Source organism: Channa argus, chromosome 12, assembly GCF_033026475.1.
Source record: "Channa argus isolate prfri chromosome 12, Channa argus male v1.0, whole genome shotgun sequence".
Lineage (NCBI taxonomy): Eukaryota > Metazoa > Chordata > Actinopteri > Anabantiformes > Channidae > Channa > Channa argus.
The window spans coordinates 7,695,039-7,710,800 of record NC_090208.1 but is presented as its reverse complement, the minus strand read 5'-3'; the positions used below and the strand labels follow the sequence as shown (position 1 = coordinate 7,710,800).

General features: G+C 37.1%; 1 protein-coding gene and 1 long non-coding RNA gene across 8 annotated transcripts; one reads left to right on the top strand and one right to left on the bottom strand.

Annotated features, from left to right (window-relative positions):
* Positions 1-1,232: 1,232 nt before the first annotated feature.
* LOC137137538 (butyrophilin subfamily 3 member A2-like) lies at positions 1,233-11,800 on the bottom strand. 6 transcript variants are annotated; one of them, XM_067523970.1, is made up of 15 exons: positions 11,699-11,800; positions 11,138-11,324; positions 10,059-10,158; positions 9,412-9,753; positions 8,291-8,578; positions 8,079-8,198; positions 7,740-7,840; positions 6,807-6,851; positions 5,609-5,704; positions 4,904-5,008; positions 4,269-4,346; positions 4,016-4,102; positions 3,647-3,706; positions 2,726-2,801; positions 1,233-2,126 (listed from the first exon to the last, which is right to left on the bottom strand). In XM_067523970.1, exons 3-14 carry the CDS (start codon positions 10,135-10,137, stop codon positions 2,733-2,735), a joined length of 1,470 nt encoding a protein of 489 aa, XP_067380071.1. In that variant the 5' UTR covers positions 10,138-10,158; positions 11,138-11,324; positions 11,699-11,800; the 3' UTR covers positions 1,233-2,126; positions 2,726-2,732. The 6 variants fall into 6 exon arrangements, with proteins under 6 accessions (XP_067380071.1, XP_067380073.1, XP_067380074.1 ...); XM_067523972.1 differs by having other exon boundaries at positions 3,647-3,694; XM_067523971.1 differs by having other exon boundaries at positions 1,234-2,126; positions 4,269-4,343.
* A 253-nt stretch (positions 11,801-12,053) lies between these two features.
* Positions 12,054-14,307, top strand: LOC137137582 (uncharacterized). 2 transcript variants are annotated; one of them, XR_010915750.1, is made up of 3 exons: positions 12,054-12,193; positions 12,350-12,437; positions 12,812-14,307. It is a non-coding gene; the product is annotated as an uncharacterized lncRNA (long non-coding RNA). The 2 variants fall into 2 exon arrangements; XR_010915751.1 differs by having other exon boundaries at positions 12,066-12,193; positions 12,347-12,437.
* Positions 14,308-15,762: the final 1,455 nt, after the last annotated feature.

The window sequence follows — 15,762 nt, the reverse complement described above, 5'->3', positions numbered from 1 at the left end:
TCCCCTTGACAAAGCATTTGCGTTTTACGTCATCAATATCTAGTTGTGATAGTATGTGGTTCTTGCGGATATTAGAACTTATCACCCTTCTTTTTAAAATCCTCAAATCTTAATATGATCGGTTGCTTGTTGTTAAATCGAATATAATTTTCTCAGTCACCTAACTGTTCACCCTAGATGGCTGTAGAAGGTTTTTAAAAACTCTTCTACAGCCTTAGTGTAAGAGTAGTTTCCACATACTATACATTTTGATGGTTTCACTGTCTAATTGATGCATTTACTTAGCAGGAAGATGGACTCCATCAGATAAAAAGCCTGGTCAGGAAAATAAACATTATCTGGAGACATTTTGATATGCTGCTCTGCTTTTGTTACAGTTAGTTTTAGTCATTGTTAGTGACTTTGTGAAAATTGCTCTGAGTTGTAGTTTTTGTTAAATTCACTGAGCAAATGTAAGTTTGCAACCGTAACAAAAGTCAAAGGCAGAGGCTCTTGTATCCTTAATAAATCCCCAATAAATCTGGGGATTTGCCAGAACAAAGCAGCTCAGTCTGTAGTGGATCATATTTCCTCTTTGACCCTCTGGCACAACAATACTTGAACTATCTCTCTGTTCAGAAAGCAGTGATACTTCAGTTTAATGACACAGAGCAGTGAATACTTATGTACATGTGATTTGTTTCTGTTTTTCCTTTTTAATAAATTTGCAAAGATATCAAACTAACTTCTTTCAGGTTTTCATTATGAATTATTGTTTGTGAAACTTTTAGAAAATAATGAATTTGATCTATTTTGAAATAAGGCAGTAACATAACAAAATGTGGAAAAAGTTAAGAGCTGTGAATAATTTCTGGATGCACTGTATATTAATTGTTTGTCCTTTCGGCTTATCCTGTGAGTTCAGGTTCGCCACAGCGGCACAGTTTTAACCCTCCCTAATTTTTACCGAGCTTGGGACTGGCACTGCACGGCTGTGGATGGGGATGGGATGTTAGGGGTTTGGTGTCCTGCCCAGGGACACTTTGACATGTAGTCATGAAGAGCCGGTCACAAACCTCTGCCTACCTCTCAGTAGGCAGCCACTCTACCACCTGAGCCACTGCCGCCCTCTTCACTGTATATTATTGAATAATAATAAACCAACAATAATAAAATCTAACTAAAATATTTTAGAAATATCGACCAGCAATTACAAAGAAACATTAATTGAAAAGGACAAAAAGGATGAAGGCAATAAAATGCAGCAAAGAATAAGGAGGAATGAGAGAAGCAACAGATTAAAGCCACTTTGAAAACAATATTCAGGACCCACATTGTGGAGGTTCAGGGGCAGGATGGGGACAGCGATGGCACAGGCTCTGTCATCCCAGGTTGGATGCTTGATGCTACATTAATTCTCATGTTCATTCTTTGATCATTCAGAATGAAATGCTTGAGTTCTGTGTGATCAATGGACACACTGTAGACAGTAGACAGTAATGCTTTACAGGTGAAGATTCAAACCAACCTGTAAAACGCTGAAATATTCTCCAAATTTGGGGGAAATATTTGTGAAATTAAATAAATCAACCAAATAAATCAACATAAAAATTAACAGTGGAATTTTGGATTTATTTTGTCAGAAGCTTCACATTTGTTTCTGACAGCATCAAAATGACTTGTGTATTATCTGATATCCATGACATTGTTTTCTGGGATTACAGTGCAGTTTCATTTACAATGCATAGAACCTATGGATAGAACATTTCTTCATTGTCATTTCTTTATCAGTAGTAGTTGTCTTTGTCACTGTGTTTGATCACGTTGGACCTCTGCTGATGATGGTGACATGCTGTTTGTTCAGTCCACTGTGCAGAGTGCAGATTCCAAACATGCAGCAGCCTGTGGACTTTGGTGCAATCGCTGTATCTCATCCAACTCACTTTTACTGAGTGTATCACTTCAATTTATCAAAGAAATTTGTTGTACACGGTGCATTATGTTATTTGTAAAAGCAAAATCTGTTTTGCAGGTTACTGACATGGTGCTTGTTGTGTCAGTCTTTCCCCTATTTTGTCCAGTGTCTAAGCGCTAATTCTGCTCATTCTGGCCCCTGAAGTTCTTGCACTTGATGTTGGCTCCTCCAACTGAGGGGGACAAACACAGAGACATTTATTTATATTAAGCTAATTAACATAGAATTGTACACACAGCTTCCACAGATGTGACATGTTTTGTGTTTAAAGGTCATGTGTCACACATGAAATGAGCTACATTATTGCACCTTTAGTGATACAAGGTCTTATCACTGGGGCTGTACCCTATTTTCAAGGTTTCTACTTATAAACTGACTAATTACATCCTCGTAAAAGTAGAATTCATGCCAGAGCTGCTGTATTGGATTGTATTAAATTATACAGGTCGTCATAATTTTATGCTTGATTGGTGTATTTCATTGTTTTTTACGGAACTCAGTCAACTACATTATTGATTTGATAATTAAAATAGCACAGTTTCATATCCCAAAAATCCCCTTGAAAACAATGTCTACTGAAATTGAAATTGTATAACTGAATAAATGGTAGACGTGTAGCTCTTTGGCCGTCAAAGGGTGAACATTTGCTAATCTTACTAGTGTGGACATAACACATTTACACAATGTTTAACAACACAAACTCAATTACCAGTTATCTCACATATGACACTAGTTAAAAAGTCAAAGACCTAAAGAACTTAAAAATCAAACCTGTGTATTATTGTTCACCAGGTCCTTCTGCTGTTTTTTTTCCTTCTTCCCCAAGCTCATTTTTGTCATCTGAGACCTGAACAAACAGTAAAGAGATAAAAAAAAAAAGAAAAGAAACTTTGAATGTTTTAAAGTGTATATACAGTCTACTGTATATTCCATGAATGTCTGGAGTAAAGTCTCTTTGTATTTCACTGGAAGATTTGAAGAAAACTGCTCATAATAAGTTAAAATGTGAGTGAAGCCTCCCCTCCAATAGAATTATGTCATTATTTTATACTGTTTATGCAATTAAATCAACTCACAACTTAACCTAAATATTTACAAATCTTTTTTGTTTTTGTTCTCTACATAAAAACATAACCTGTTTACTTTATATCAGCAAAGACAGAAAACAAACTGGATTCAAAAATAAGAATTTATATGTAAAAAAAAAAAAAAAAAAAAAAAAGACCATTAAACTAAGTTAAAATAATAATGTGGACGTGTTGACAGTTAATAGAAATGAGTCAAACAACTTTTGAACCTATCAGTATAATCTTCCCTTCCATCATATTTCTTTCCTGTTAAAATATCAGATCTTGCAGTTCAACATCTAGTTTCTGACTCCAGTGGTGTTCATGTTATTTCTGCTTGTGTTTAGACTCAGTTAGTTTTGGTTAGAGACAGACTGAGGTTTAGTCTAATAGACAGAAATGTAACTCTCATCTTACACACTTCAGGCTCATTATTGTTGAGACAAAGATACCAGATAAAGATAAGATGGAGATCTTTCTTTAACCAAAGTGATTTTTTTCTTAATCATTGAAAATGAGTGTGGTTAGTGGTTTAGTGGTTTAGCTTTAGCCATGTTAAAAATGTTAGACACAAGAGCATGACAAAAAGGAAATGAAAAAAATCAAAAAAACATAATGATCAAACCTCTGTATTTTTGTTCTCCAGGTCCTTCAACTTCTCCTTAAGCTGCTTCTTCTCATCCAACTGACAAAAGAGAGATGAAACAAAAGAAATGTATTTGTTTAAGTGAATAAACTGTATATTTCATGAATGACTGATTGAATTCTCATGTTTGATTGAGGAAAACTCATTATGTAATTGTAATGGAAATATTTGTCTTCATACCATGATAGAAGCAAAATGCCAGTATCATTTCTCAGTAGATTTGGGTATAAAAAAAAGACAACAAATAACATTCATTCAGTGCCTCAGATTTTCTCTATCAACTTATAGTTACATCAATATGTATATACAAAAAAAGAGAGATGCCAAGAACAGACTGCAAATATTAACCTTCTTGTTCTTGTCTTCGAGCTCTTTTTTTAGTGCGTCCTCAGTTTTCTTCCCCCTCTGCTTCTCATCATGGAGTTGGTTCTCCCACTGTCAAAATCATGGAAATGAAGGGAGACATCGTGTTTCATCAAGTACATTTATGTGAGGATATATTTCTACTTCTGATTGGGTCAAACACAACAACTTGTGTTTTATGCAGATGATAATAAAGAGAGGTGACAGACAGATAATTGATTTGTGTGGAAATATGAACCTTCTTCTCTTTGTCCTCGAGCTCCTTCTGGAGATTGTCCTCTCTCTTCTTCCCACTCTGCTTCTCATCCTGGAGCTGCTGGTCCAACGGACAGAAAGAGAGATGTCTGAATACATTTCTATTTCTGACGGAATTGATCATCTTAGTCTCAGAAACAGTTTTGCAGCCAAGTGTAGAGCAGCTGGAATGAGAATCAGGATCATGTACAGGAATGAGGGTAAAATGGAGCATGTGATTGAGAGGTGGATTGGTGCAGTAATAACAGTGATGCACTGGAGTGATGTACTGAACTGTGAAGAAGTTTAAGTTTAAATGAGCTCTGTGATGGCCGGGCTCAGTCTTACACCATGTCTACACTCAAAATGAAGCGTAACCAGCATGTAGTGTGTGAACATTGCACAGTATTGAAAATGGCTCTAAACATTTTGCCAATGATGAGAAATACTTCACTTTCCACAGTTTTAAAAGTTTTAGATATCACATAGCCAGCACCGGGGATCGAACCACTGACCCTGTGGTCCGTGGATGACTGAGCCCCTAAGAAAATTCTTAAAAGTGGTTTTGGTGAAACACCAAACACCACATCTCTTAGTGTGCGTGCGCGTGTGTGTGTGTGTGCGCACAAGTATCTTAACCTTGTTGAACTCCTCAGTCTTCACCCTCAGTTCATCTTGGGTCTGTTTCAGCTCTTCACTGGTCTCCATCAACTTCTTGTCAACTGACTCCTTGTTCTCCCTCAACTATCAGACAGACAGATGGTTTTTAATCATTCAGCAAAGAACTTACAATGTATATTTGTATTTGCAGTAAGTCTCTAAAATTACATATTTGATTTTGTACTGCTACTAATGAGGAATAAGTGTGGGGGCATCTTATAATAGTCATTACTCATAATCAAAGAAATTAAATTAAGGAAACACTTCTGTTTCAGGATATTATAAGTATGTCTCCATGTCAGGAGCTACATTATCCAAAGTAGAGATACATGGTGAATTTAAATGTTGCACAAAGTTATTAATGTTTAAGAACGTTTCTACTAGAAACTGTAGTGATGAAACCATCAACCTCATGTTTATAACTCATTTAGATTATTTTGCAAACATTAGTTTTCACTTTGACATGAAAACAGTTTTTGTCAAAAAAGCCAAATTAAATTGAAAATAAATCAATGTTTTTATAGGACAAATGTGAAATTTTCAAAAGCAGGTGAATACTTGTTACAGACACTGTATATGGTCTCATAAAGTGAAGTGAGGACAAAAAAGGCTGAACATCATGTGGAGAATGAGATGAGTAAACATGTTATTTGAATTCAGAAAGTAGATAATGATCAAATGAACCTCTTTGAGCTGATTCTCCAATGTCTTCACTTCCTCCTGTCTTTTCTTTTTTTCTTCCTGGAGCTCGTTGGTGGTCTTAGTTAGTTTTCTCTCCAACTGGGAGACAAAAGAGATAAAAGGTTACATCAGACTTAACATGAGGGACATGAGATTTACAATCAGTATTTTCTTAATTAAGAATTTTTGATCTTAGTATGAAAACAGTTTTGAGTCATTCTGTTGTGACTTCTGCTCAGTTAAATATAATTCTGCAAAATCAAGAAAACACAAAGATCAAACATCTTTATTTTTATTCTCCAGGTTCTTCGCTTCTCCTTCAAGCTCTGTTTTCTCATCAAAAAGCTGATTCAACTGGCAGCAGAAATGAAAAGAAATGTATTTGTTTAAATGCAAATGTGTACAAGTATCTTAACCTTTGCTGAACTCCTCAGTCTTCATCCTCTGTTGATGTTGGGTCTGTTTCATCTCTTCAATTGTTTCTATCAACTTGTTGTCAAATTACTCTTTATTCTCCCTCAACTATCAGACAGATGGATTTTATTCATTCAGCAAAGATTTACAATGTATTCTTGTATTTGCATTAAGTCTCTAAAATGACCCATTTGATGTTGTACTGATACTAATGAAGTTGGCTTCATCAGAATAAGTGTGGAGGCATCTAATAATGTCATTACTCTTAATTAGTAAGAAAAAAGTGATGAAAACATCAACCTCATGTTTATAACTCATTTAGATTATTTTGCAGAGATTAGTTTTCACTTTGAAATGAAAACATAAAAATAACTTTAAATGGATCATAGGTAGAAACTAAACTAAACAGAGTAGGAATTTCTAAAACAATCAGCTTCAGGTAATCAGAGGAGAAATTTACTCTTTAAAGCTTTGAGCTTCTATCCTACTCAGTTTCTCCTCACGGAGCCTTCGTTTGGAAACAAACTTAAACAGAGACAAATCAGATTTTTAGTTTATTTTTAATTTAACAATTGATAACACTGAACTACTCCAGTGTTAAACCTCAGCAGTTCCATTAATTCCTCTTTAACCATATTAGTATCAGACTTCACTCTCACTATCAGTGTTTTTCAGTGCTGCACATTTCTGTGTGTTGAACTTGATCTTGTTGTGTTACTTTGCTGAACATCTATTTTCTATTTGACTAAACTGTTGAGTTCACACCATGTGGTTTTATATCACTTACCAAAGAGGAAGAGGACCAGGATGCAGCAGCTTGGTGTCTTCCCGTCTGGGAAGACAGAGACAAATGAAGAGAGACATTATCTGAACTATTCCATCATTTAACTTTAAAGGTTCCCTGTAGAATTTTAACCCTCCAGCACCATTTTCTTTGAGTGGGTCCATAATTTGACCCCCATGTAAACTAAAATCAGTTTCCTGTCTCTTCTGTTGCACCTGAAGCTCCACAGACCTCTGATTCTTTAACTGAGACATCCAGCAGAAAGATGGAGGTAAAAGTGACAAATTAAATGAGAATCCTAACTGGCTCCATGGTTCCATGTCCACTGATCTTGTAAGTCATTTGTATAATCTCTGCAAATATTTAGAGCAAGTGCAACAGCAGCCTGGAAACAGGTGAAAGTAAAATAAGTTACAAGAACATTCTGCAAACTGACACCTGTGTCTTGGTCCTACTGGTCTTAAATGTGGGGTCTTTGTTTGTGGGTAAATTAATGTAAAACGGTGCATTGTTAGAACACACACACACACACACACACACACTCTCAGACTACTGTTCCAGCCACCATCTCTTCTTGCTCTGCCTTGGTTTGGTCTCATGTTCTCTGCTGTTGTGAGTTGACCTCTGGACTGTTTCAGTGTTTACTTTGTTTCCTGGTTACTGTTCTCAGGTCAGGACTTGTTCTTTTGTAGTTTCTTTGCATCATTCATGTTTTCTCTCACTCATATTTCCTTAGTTTTCCAAAGCCAATTTTGGACCCTAATGTATCTCTTAGATGCTCATGTAGTGTATTGATTTTCCTCTGTTCTTTGTTCTTTGCAAAGAACAAAGTAAAGACTAAATATTTTACTCTTCTTCTATACACATGTCCTGTTTCTTTACTGACAAGTTCGCTGTTTGTTTATGGTTTATTTGTGCTGTTTGTTCAGTCACTACCTGCTTTGTCTCTTTTTTGTCTTCAGCCAAAAGCTCAGTTTCAGCGTTATCATTATTTTTGTCCTTAGACTCAACTTCATCCATCAGGTTTCTCTTGGACACTGTGTAAAAATAAAGGCAGTAAAATTATAGTAAAAAACACCTGATTACTCTTTAGGGAGCTATTACAAAATAAAATATCTAAGTCTAAAATATAAAATGGGTTATAAAATGAAGCATTTTACATTTTTACTGATTGCATATAAAATATAGCACATTTTTGTTTATGTTATAACTTATAAGATAAAGACTCAATATAAAGACAATTCACTTTTTCTGTGTGATGAGTTTGTGACTTACTGTTTTTCTTCTTCCACAGGACAAGTAAAAGTAAAAGAATCAACATGATGCAAACAACCAAACTAACAGCCAAACCCACTGTGGTAGCAGAACATCTGGACTGGACCTTAAAGAAATCATCTAAAATAAAACAGAATATTAATGACAGTTCCTGCAAATACAGACAAACATATAAAACTATTAACACAGTATGAATTTGAAAATTCATTAACCTGGAACATCTATGTGTGTCTCTCTGGTCTGGTTGATGATGTTCTGTTGGACTCTACAGGTGAATCTGTGTCCGTGTCTCTTGTCCACAGTGACTCTGCTGCTGACAGTGTAGAGGTCATCAGGACCTCTGACTGTCTCTGTAGGTCCAGCAGAGAGGACGTTTCCCTCACTGTCCAACCACAACACCTCAGGCTCTGGATACCAGCCTTCAGACTCACACTGTAAAACCACCCCACTGATGCATTTATCAAGTCCTGTTAAACTGATTCCAGGTGAGGAAACAGCACCTGAGGCAGAGAACAAAGAACATTTTTTTTTCTAAAATTAAGATAAATATTTTAACATTTGCTCAAGAACTATGGATAAAAAATGGTTTAGCCAACACTGATCCATTTGCAGCTATGCTGACAATAGGCACTGCCCCTGATTAAATCAATAATTCAATCATAAATTCTGGATTAAATCATGTATTTGTCTGCTCTAATAAAAGATGCTTATATTAGCATCTTTGGTAATTTAGTTAATAATCTACAGCAGCAACCTTGCAATTCAGTCAAGGCCATGATTTAATATTAGCTACATTCGTACATAACCATCAAATTTACAGTCGTGAGAAAAAGTAATGGCGCTGTTTGCAACTTCTCAGTTTTCTGCATAAATTAGTCATGTTCAACAACCTTAACAAGTGCTTCCTGTAGCTGTGGACCAGACCTGCACAATGTTCAGTAGAAAACTGGAACCATTCTTCCTTATAGAACTACTTCAGCTCAGTTCTTACTTGGTTAGAGCAGTTCACTTGAGGTCATCCTGTAGCCAAAAGATGCATTCCGTCCCTCTGAAGCTATTCTGTAGTAGATTTACTTAATAAAATCCCAATTACACCAGCCCAGGTGTGTCTCGCTCAGAGACACACCTGGTGGGATTTAATCCTGCTGTATTGCGCTACCAGGCTGATCAGGTAGGTCATTTAAATCTAAGCATAGCTGATCATGTGCAACATGTAGTTGGGGTCACAACATCTGTTTTAAGATTTTGTGAGAACTCAGCAGTTACAATAGATTTACAAAATAAATCTCTGGTGCACTGTGTTCTTTTACACATCCAGTGTGTGTCCACCTACCAACAACCAGCTCAATGACAGATTCTTCATTCCTGTCTGGAATGTAGCATCTGTATTTCCCCTCATCAGCAGGTGTCACGTTGGAGAGCTTCAGTGAAATGTTTCCACGCTTCAGTTCATCAGTGAACAGTGACGTTCTTCCTTTGTAGGACGGATTTTTCATATTGACATAATCCTGACCAGCATACCACACATAAACATATCTGGGGTTCAGGTCAGACCTCGTCCACTCCAACATATTTGTACCAATGTCCACAGCAGGTTCAAGGTGACATGGTAAAATGACGTCATCACCAACTTTTGCCACCACAGGCTGAGGTGAACCAATTAACCGAGACTGACCTGAAAAGAAAACATGTTTTTTTTTTCAGCTGAAAGAATTAATGAATATACACTGTGTACTGTAAGAACCACAGTGAACATGTCCCTGAAAAGTCATGGTGAGAATTATTATGGTGAGAAATAGAAATATTTATGTTATTTAAAATTATTATATTATAAATAATTATATTAAATTAACTTGAAGCATAAACCAAGTCAGTGCTTTTTTTTTTTCAAAATCAAAGGTTTTTCACAGAAACATAATAATAATGTACTTAATGCAAATTTTTATTTTATTCCTTTTATATTAAAAATATTTAAGTTACCTCTACAGAAGTGTAATAGAAGGTGAACAACCAAAACACTGATGGTTACGATTGTGGAATGAATGCATAGTTGATCCATGGGATAAAGTATTTTGCTGCTCTGAAAATGAAGTAAATACACAAATAGATGTAAATTATTGCACTGTTAACAAATAAAGTTTACTTAAAAATATCTAAGTTAGAAGTTAATCTGCATTTGTTCGGAACACAGAACATTGAGCACTTTTTCCTTAACAAAATCTTTTTAAGTAATCCGTAAAAAAATTCTTAGGTTCACGCACACAACAAGAAATCATCTTGTTGATTTTGCTCCGTTTAAATAAAACTGCCTCCCAGTGGTCAGAGCCACCACCCACTGCTCATTACCTGGACCCGGTGTGTTCAGTGAATCAGAAGCTAGATACCAATTCACATTGTCTTCGCCCGCTTGAACCTCATTGGAGAGATGGTATCTACCAGCTTCTGATTCACTGAATACATCTGATCCAGTTAATCAGTAGGCAGGAGACCTTGACAACCAGAACTGAGGCCGCTGTGCAAGATAAGGATGTGAACCAAAAACATCCACTAAGGTTCATAATCTCAAGGTCATTTTCCAACATAAAAACCACACAGATGATACATACAGCCATACAGAAGATCTGTCTTAGTAGATTTGCAGTTTTAAACTGCATTTTCTACAGGTCATGTCACACAAATCCAAGCGCATTTAGAAAAAAACAAAGTAGGTCCCAATCCAAATTAAGTAATATGGAAATTAAAGGAATTAGGTAAATTTGAATTTTAAAAAATATAAGTACATATTTGAAACTCATAGTAGAGCACACACAGAATAAGTAGTGAAATGCTTGAATTAAGTAAGTTACTAGCAAAAAGTATTTTTTACATATGGAAATGTAAGTAGTAAATACAAAGACTAGTGTTGCTTGAAAGACATAATCTGATGCAAAATGTTACGTTAATGTTACCTCAAAGTGTTTTTCAGCTTTTCAGTAGGGTTGTGTGTGTGTGTGTGTGTGTATATACACACACACACACACACACACACATTTATTAAAAGCAGCATTCCAGATACTTACTGAACATGACAACAATTAAAAATACATAAAATACAAACATCCACAGTTTTCCGTTTGTTCCTTCAGTGGTCGCTGCAGTGATGCGTGATTTGGAGTTTTAACATTTCGAATCCTTCATGAACTGCCGCAAAACACGTGGCTTTTGTCTGAGCCACTGATCCACCGGGCCGCTACACCAGGCAACATCCTATTAAGGAAATAATAAAGTCAAAAGCTGTGGCACCTTCTGCTGCACCAGTCTCACTTTCACACAAATAATAAAAACATTAGTGAAATGAAGTCATACTTTCGCTGTCGTTAGGTTGCGCAGAGGTTTATGAATTCATCCACATAGAAACATCATTTTTAGCAGACAGACTAACTGACTTTCTCATCTACTCACACATCGTCTCCTAAAAGTCACGTTTTTACACAACGAAACTGCAAAGCGATTACGTTTATCAGAGGAAGGTTTTTACAACCACGTTACTTTTTCCACAAACATAATGACAAAATGTTAACGTGCAACGTAAATGACGACTGACATATGTACAAAAATTCAACATATTCATAAAATATTACCAGACAGCGAGTTTCTCTCCGACCAAATGTCCGATCTTGCAGCGCAGCATCCACTTGGACTGTAACGGGGATGGGAGACGACGTGACGTCAGCGCGATCCAATCATGGGTCTGCTTAAATGTGTCCCATCGCGCACGTGCAGCTCTGGCTTTAGGATCTACTTCCGTCCATCTTCCAAATTGTGGTGAGTCACAGCTAAAGAAAGTTCTGTTGCTATCAGCGCACTTCGCTCTGCTTCTCTTCATTTTTAAAGACCTGTGACTGCAGAGAGGCAAACAGCTAAAGCTCAACACGCATTTTAAAATGGAGATATTGATATTCAGAATAAATAAAGCAGGAACACACTCCAGAAACACTTCGGACTGTGTAATATTTCCTGCAGCAGAGTTGTTTTGCTGTGTCATCATGGCTGATATACAGTGGAGAGAAGCTTGTTGTATCCAACATGATTACAGCATCAGTAATAAGCTTAAAGAGGTGATTCACCTGTCACAGGTAAAGGACATAAATTATGCTTGTGATTTTTGTAAATTCCATAAAGAATCATTCACTGCATATGACGTTTGTTAGGAGGAAAATAAAAACAACATCCAGATATATTGATCTGGCTACAAATCCTGCTTTTGTCATTTTATTGAGAAACTCAAGCAGCATATCACCTTAATCAAAGATGGGAAGAACAGAAAAAGCTATGAAGACCTGCAGCTGTCAGGAGCAGCAACTGTAATCTGTAATGTTGGTGAGTCTGTGCTGTGACTTTCTGCCATGATTCTGTAAAATGTGCTGCTGTCGTAAAAGGTCAGTAGATGACTGCTGCCTTGATTTGGCTCTATTTCCATCAAATTTGAATGTTTTTAACACATTTATTTTAGCTCAACAAAACAAAAGCCATGCAGAGCCTCTTTTCTCTCTGACCCCTCATTGTGCCTCTAAGACTCTAAGCAAAAGTAAACCAACAAGTAAAAACAGGCACAAATTACAAGAGGTCTTTATTAGAACTGTATTTAAAAGGGAGTTTTTTAAACTCTGGCTCCAGTATTTGCTTTAATATATGAGAGAAATCTTACAGGAAGAGAAAGTTCTCAACTACATTATTCTTCATCTGTATTTCAGTCTGATGCTCAGTCAGCAGCAAGACAACATGGAGGCTACAGCTTTCTGCTTCAGACTGTGTCAGTGTTAAGAAATAGAGGATAAGACAAACAAGTCCACCAGCATCCACTTGGACTGTAACGGGGATGGGAGACGACGTGACGTCAGCGCGATCCAATCGTACGTCTGCTTAAAGGTGTCCCATTGTCTTTAGAGAAAGAGGAAGTATCCTCACAAAAATAGATACCAGCTCCTTATTGATGTGGGCAGAAATTTAACCCCTTTCGTCTTGTTGTTCAGTTCCATATTGAGTTTTTTCATGGTTTCCTTCGTTCTCTGTTTCTCGTCATGTAGCTGACAAACATATGAAAAATATATATATGTACGTATATACACACACACACACTCACACACACAAACACACACACAGTATTGTATATTGTTTGTGTGTGTGGACAACTATTTCTTCTGATTGGTTGTAGTGTGGGATTAAAACCTGTTTATGCATCATGTTTTGGCTCAATTGTTCAAAAGCAAAACAAATACCGGCCTCCCCCCAGTGACTTTGGGCAACAACTCAATAGATGCTCAAGGATCTTCACAACCATGTAATCCAGGCACCTTGCTGGATTCTTTGCTCCGTTCCCCAAGCCTTGTCAAAATGGGGAGCTCTTTAGCTCAGCTGTTCCTCTGGCTAATATTCCCACCAGGGCTCCAGGGTGTGGCTGTGACTCAGCCTTCTCCACTGCAGCCTCTACACTCCACTCTTCTGCTGACACAGGGAGTTGTAGCACCTCCCTTACTCACGAGACTTTTAACTCCGCCTCAGTAGACTTCTGCAGACTCCCTGGCAATCGCATCCATTTCCTCAGTACATGAAACTCTCTCTGCATTCTAGTGGTTTTTGTGTTCAGTTACTTGGTTTTCATTTGTTTCCACGGTAGTTTGAGTTGTCTTAGTCGCTGCAACAATAAAGTCATATCATATGAATAGATATTTAAGAACAAGCAAACGACTTGATAATATCATTGTCAAGAGAGACTGTTACAGATTATCACTGAATTATTGTCATTATCACCGGACTTACTTCCTGTTCCTAGCTTTTATTTTGTATTTCCACTTCCTGCTTCTGAGTCACTTGTTCCACCTCACTACAAATCAGTCCTAATCATTGCCACCTGCCTCTGGCCTCTGACTGTATATACTCAGTTTTCAGCACAATACCTTGCCAGATTATTTTTCTGTTACGTCTTTCATTTGTGAAAGTAACTCAACCGTTACAGTGAAAGCATTTCACTGGTCTGTGACTGCAGAAACACTCTTACAGAAAAGCCTGTAATACCTCACCATCCCTAAACAAGGACTAGTTCACAGCGGAATGTACCAGTTTGACTCGCCCCTGCTCCACAACTTTTCCCAATTAAACTTCAGTAGCTTAACCAAATTCACACTTTGCCAAATCGAGTGTACGATTAGCATCACACCGTCTACCAAACACTGCATGAAGCTGCAGAATATGGTCATCCCATGAATGGGATTATACCCCGATGTCGTCCAAATAGGCTTCGCATCCCAACAAGCCTGACAAAACTTTGGTAACTAAAACGTGGGATGTAGCAGGTCCATCGCGTAGGGTGAATGGCATCATACTCATCAGAGAGGAGTACGTGAAGCCCTTTACCCTTTACTCAACAGAGGAGAAGGTCATCTAATGACCCCCATCCTGGGGTTTAGGGAGTTTGGGTCGTAATTGTTACACCTTGATGACTCCACCCTGTTCCCACCTCCTACCTTAACGAGCTTATTCAGGCCACGATGGAGCAAAGGCTACTCTGGAGAATATAACTGGGTTCCCCAGCCACTTTATTCAGACTGAAGAAGCTGCTCGGATAAATGTTTCTAACCAAGGAAAAGAAGTCCAGTTGATCCTCACAATCATGAATAAGGCCTTTTTTATTCTACAACTGAAAAATGTTTGATTTATTGACAAACCAGCACAGTCTGTGGTTGATCATTTTCTCTCTTTAACCCTCTGGCAGGACAGTACTTGAAGTAACACTTTTTTTCACAGAGCAGTGTTACTTCAGTTTAATAACACAATCAAGATAACATGAAGAAGGAACCTTTGTCTATTTCTTCTTCAGTATCTTCAATATGTCCTCAAGCTTCCTTTTGTCTTCTGAGAGCTTCTCCAACTGGCAGCAGAGAGATGAAAAGAAAATTATTTGTTGAAATGCAAATACAGAATATAACATATTTCATTAATATCTCAAAAAATTCTCACATGTGATTAACAGGAAGATGTGAGAAACTCTGTAGCCTCTGTAATGGAAATATGTCATGCAACTATGTTACTTTTTTATGTCTTAAGCTCTGCTGTTCTAAAGTCTTTAGATAATGAGAAATGGAATTACCAGTAGTATGTCTCAGTAGATTTGGGTTACAACAATGAAACTAAGAAAACACAACATTTATTCAGTGTCTCCAATTTTCTCTAACAACTGGTTATATGAATAATTTAATACATGGATGAAAAAAGATGCCATTTAGGTGAAAATATGAACCTGTTTGTTATTCTCCTTGAGCTGAGTCGTTAGTGTTTGCTCAGTTTCCTTCCTCTTTTGCTTCTCATTCTGGAGCTGCTTCTTCCACTGACCAAAGGTGGAAATGAAGAGAGACATTGTGTTTTATCAAGAGTATTCATGTCCTGATAATGACCACCCACAATCCACCCAAACCACATCCTAGTGCCTCCAAACCAATGGATGTAGCTTTTTATTGTTCAGAAAGTTATACATTTCTCAAACCAGTGTTACTGTAACCAGTTGCAAGTTGTGCAGATCATAACACAACATGCGTACATGGTTACTATAATAAGGAAGTACTTGTATGTCATTCTCACTGTTTGTAGGGTTTGGTTTTTATATAATTGTGTTGTAACTCAACCCTGAAGTTGTGACCCTAGTCCCTGA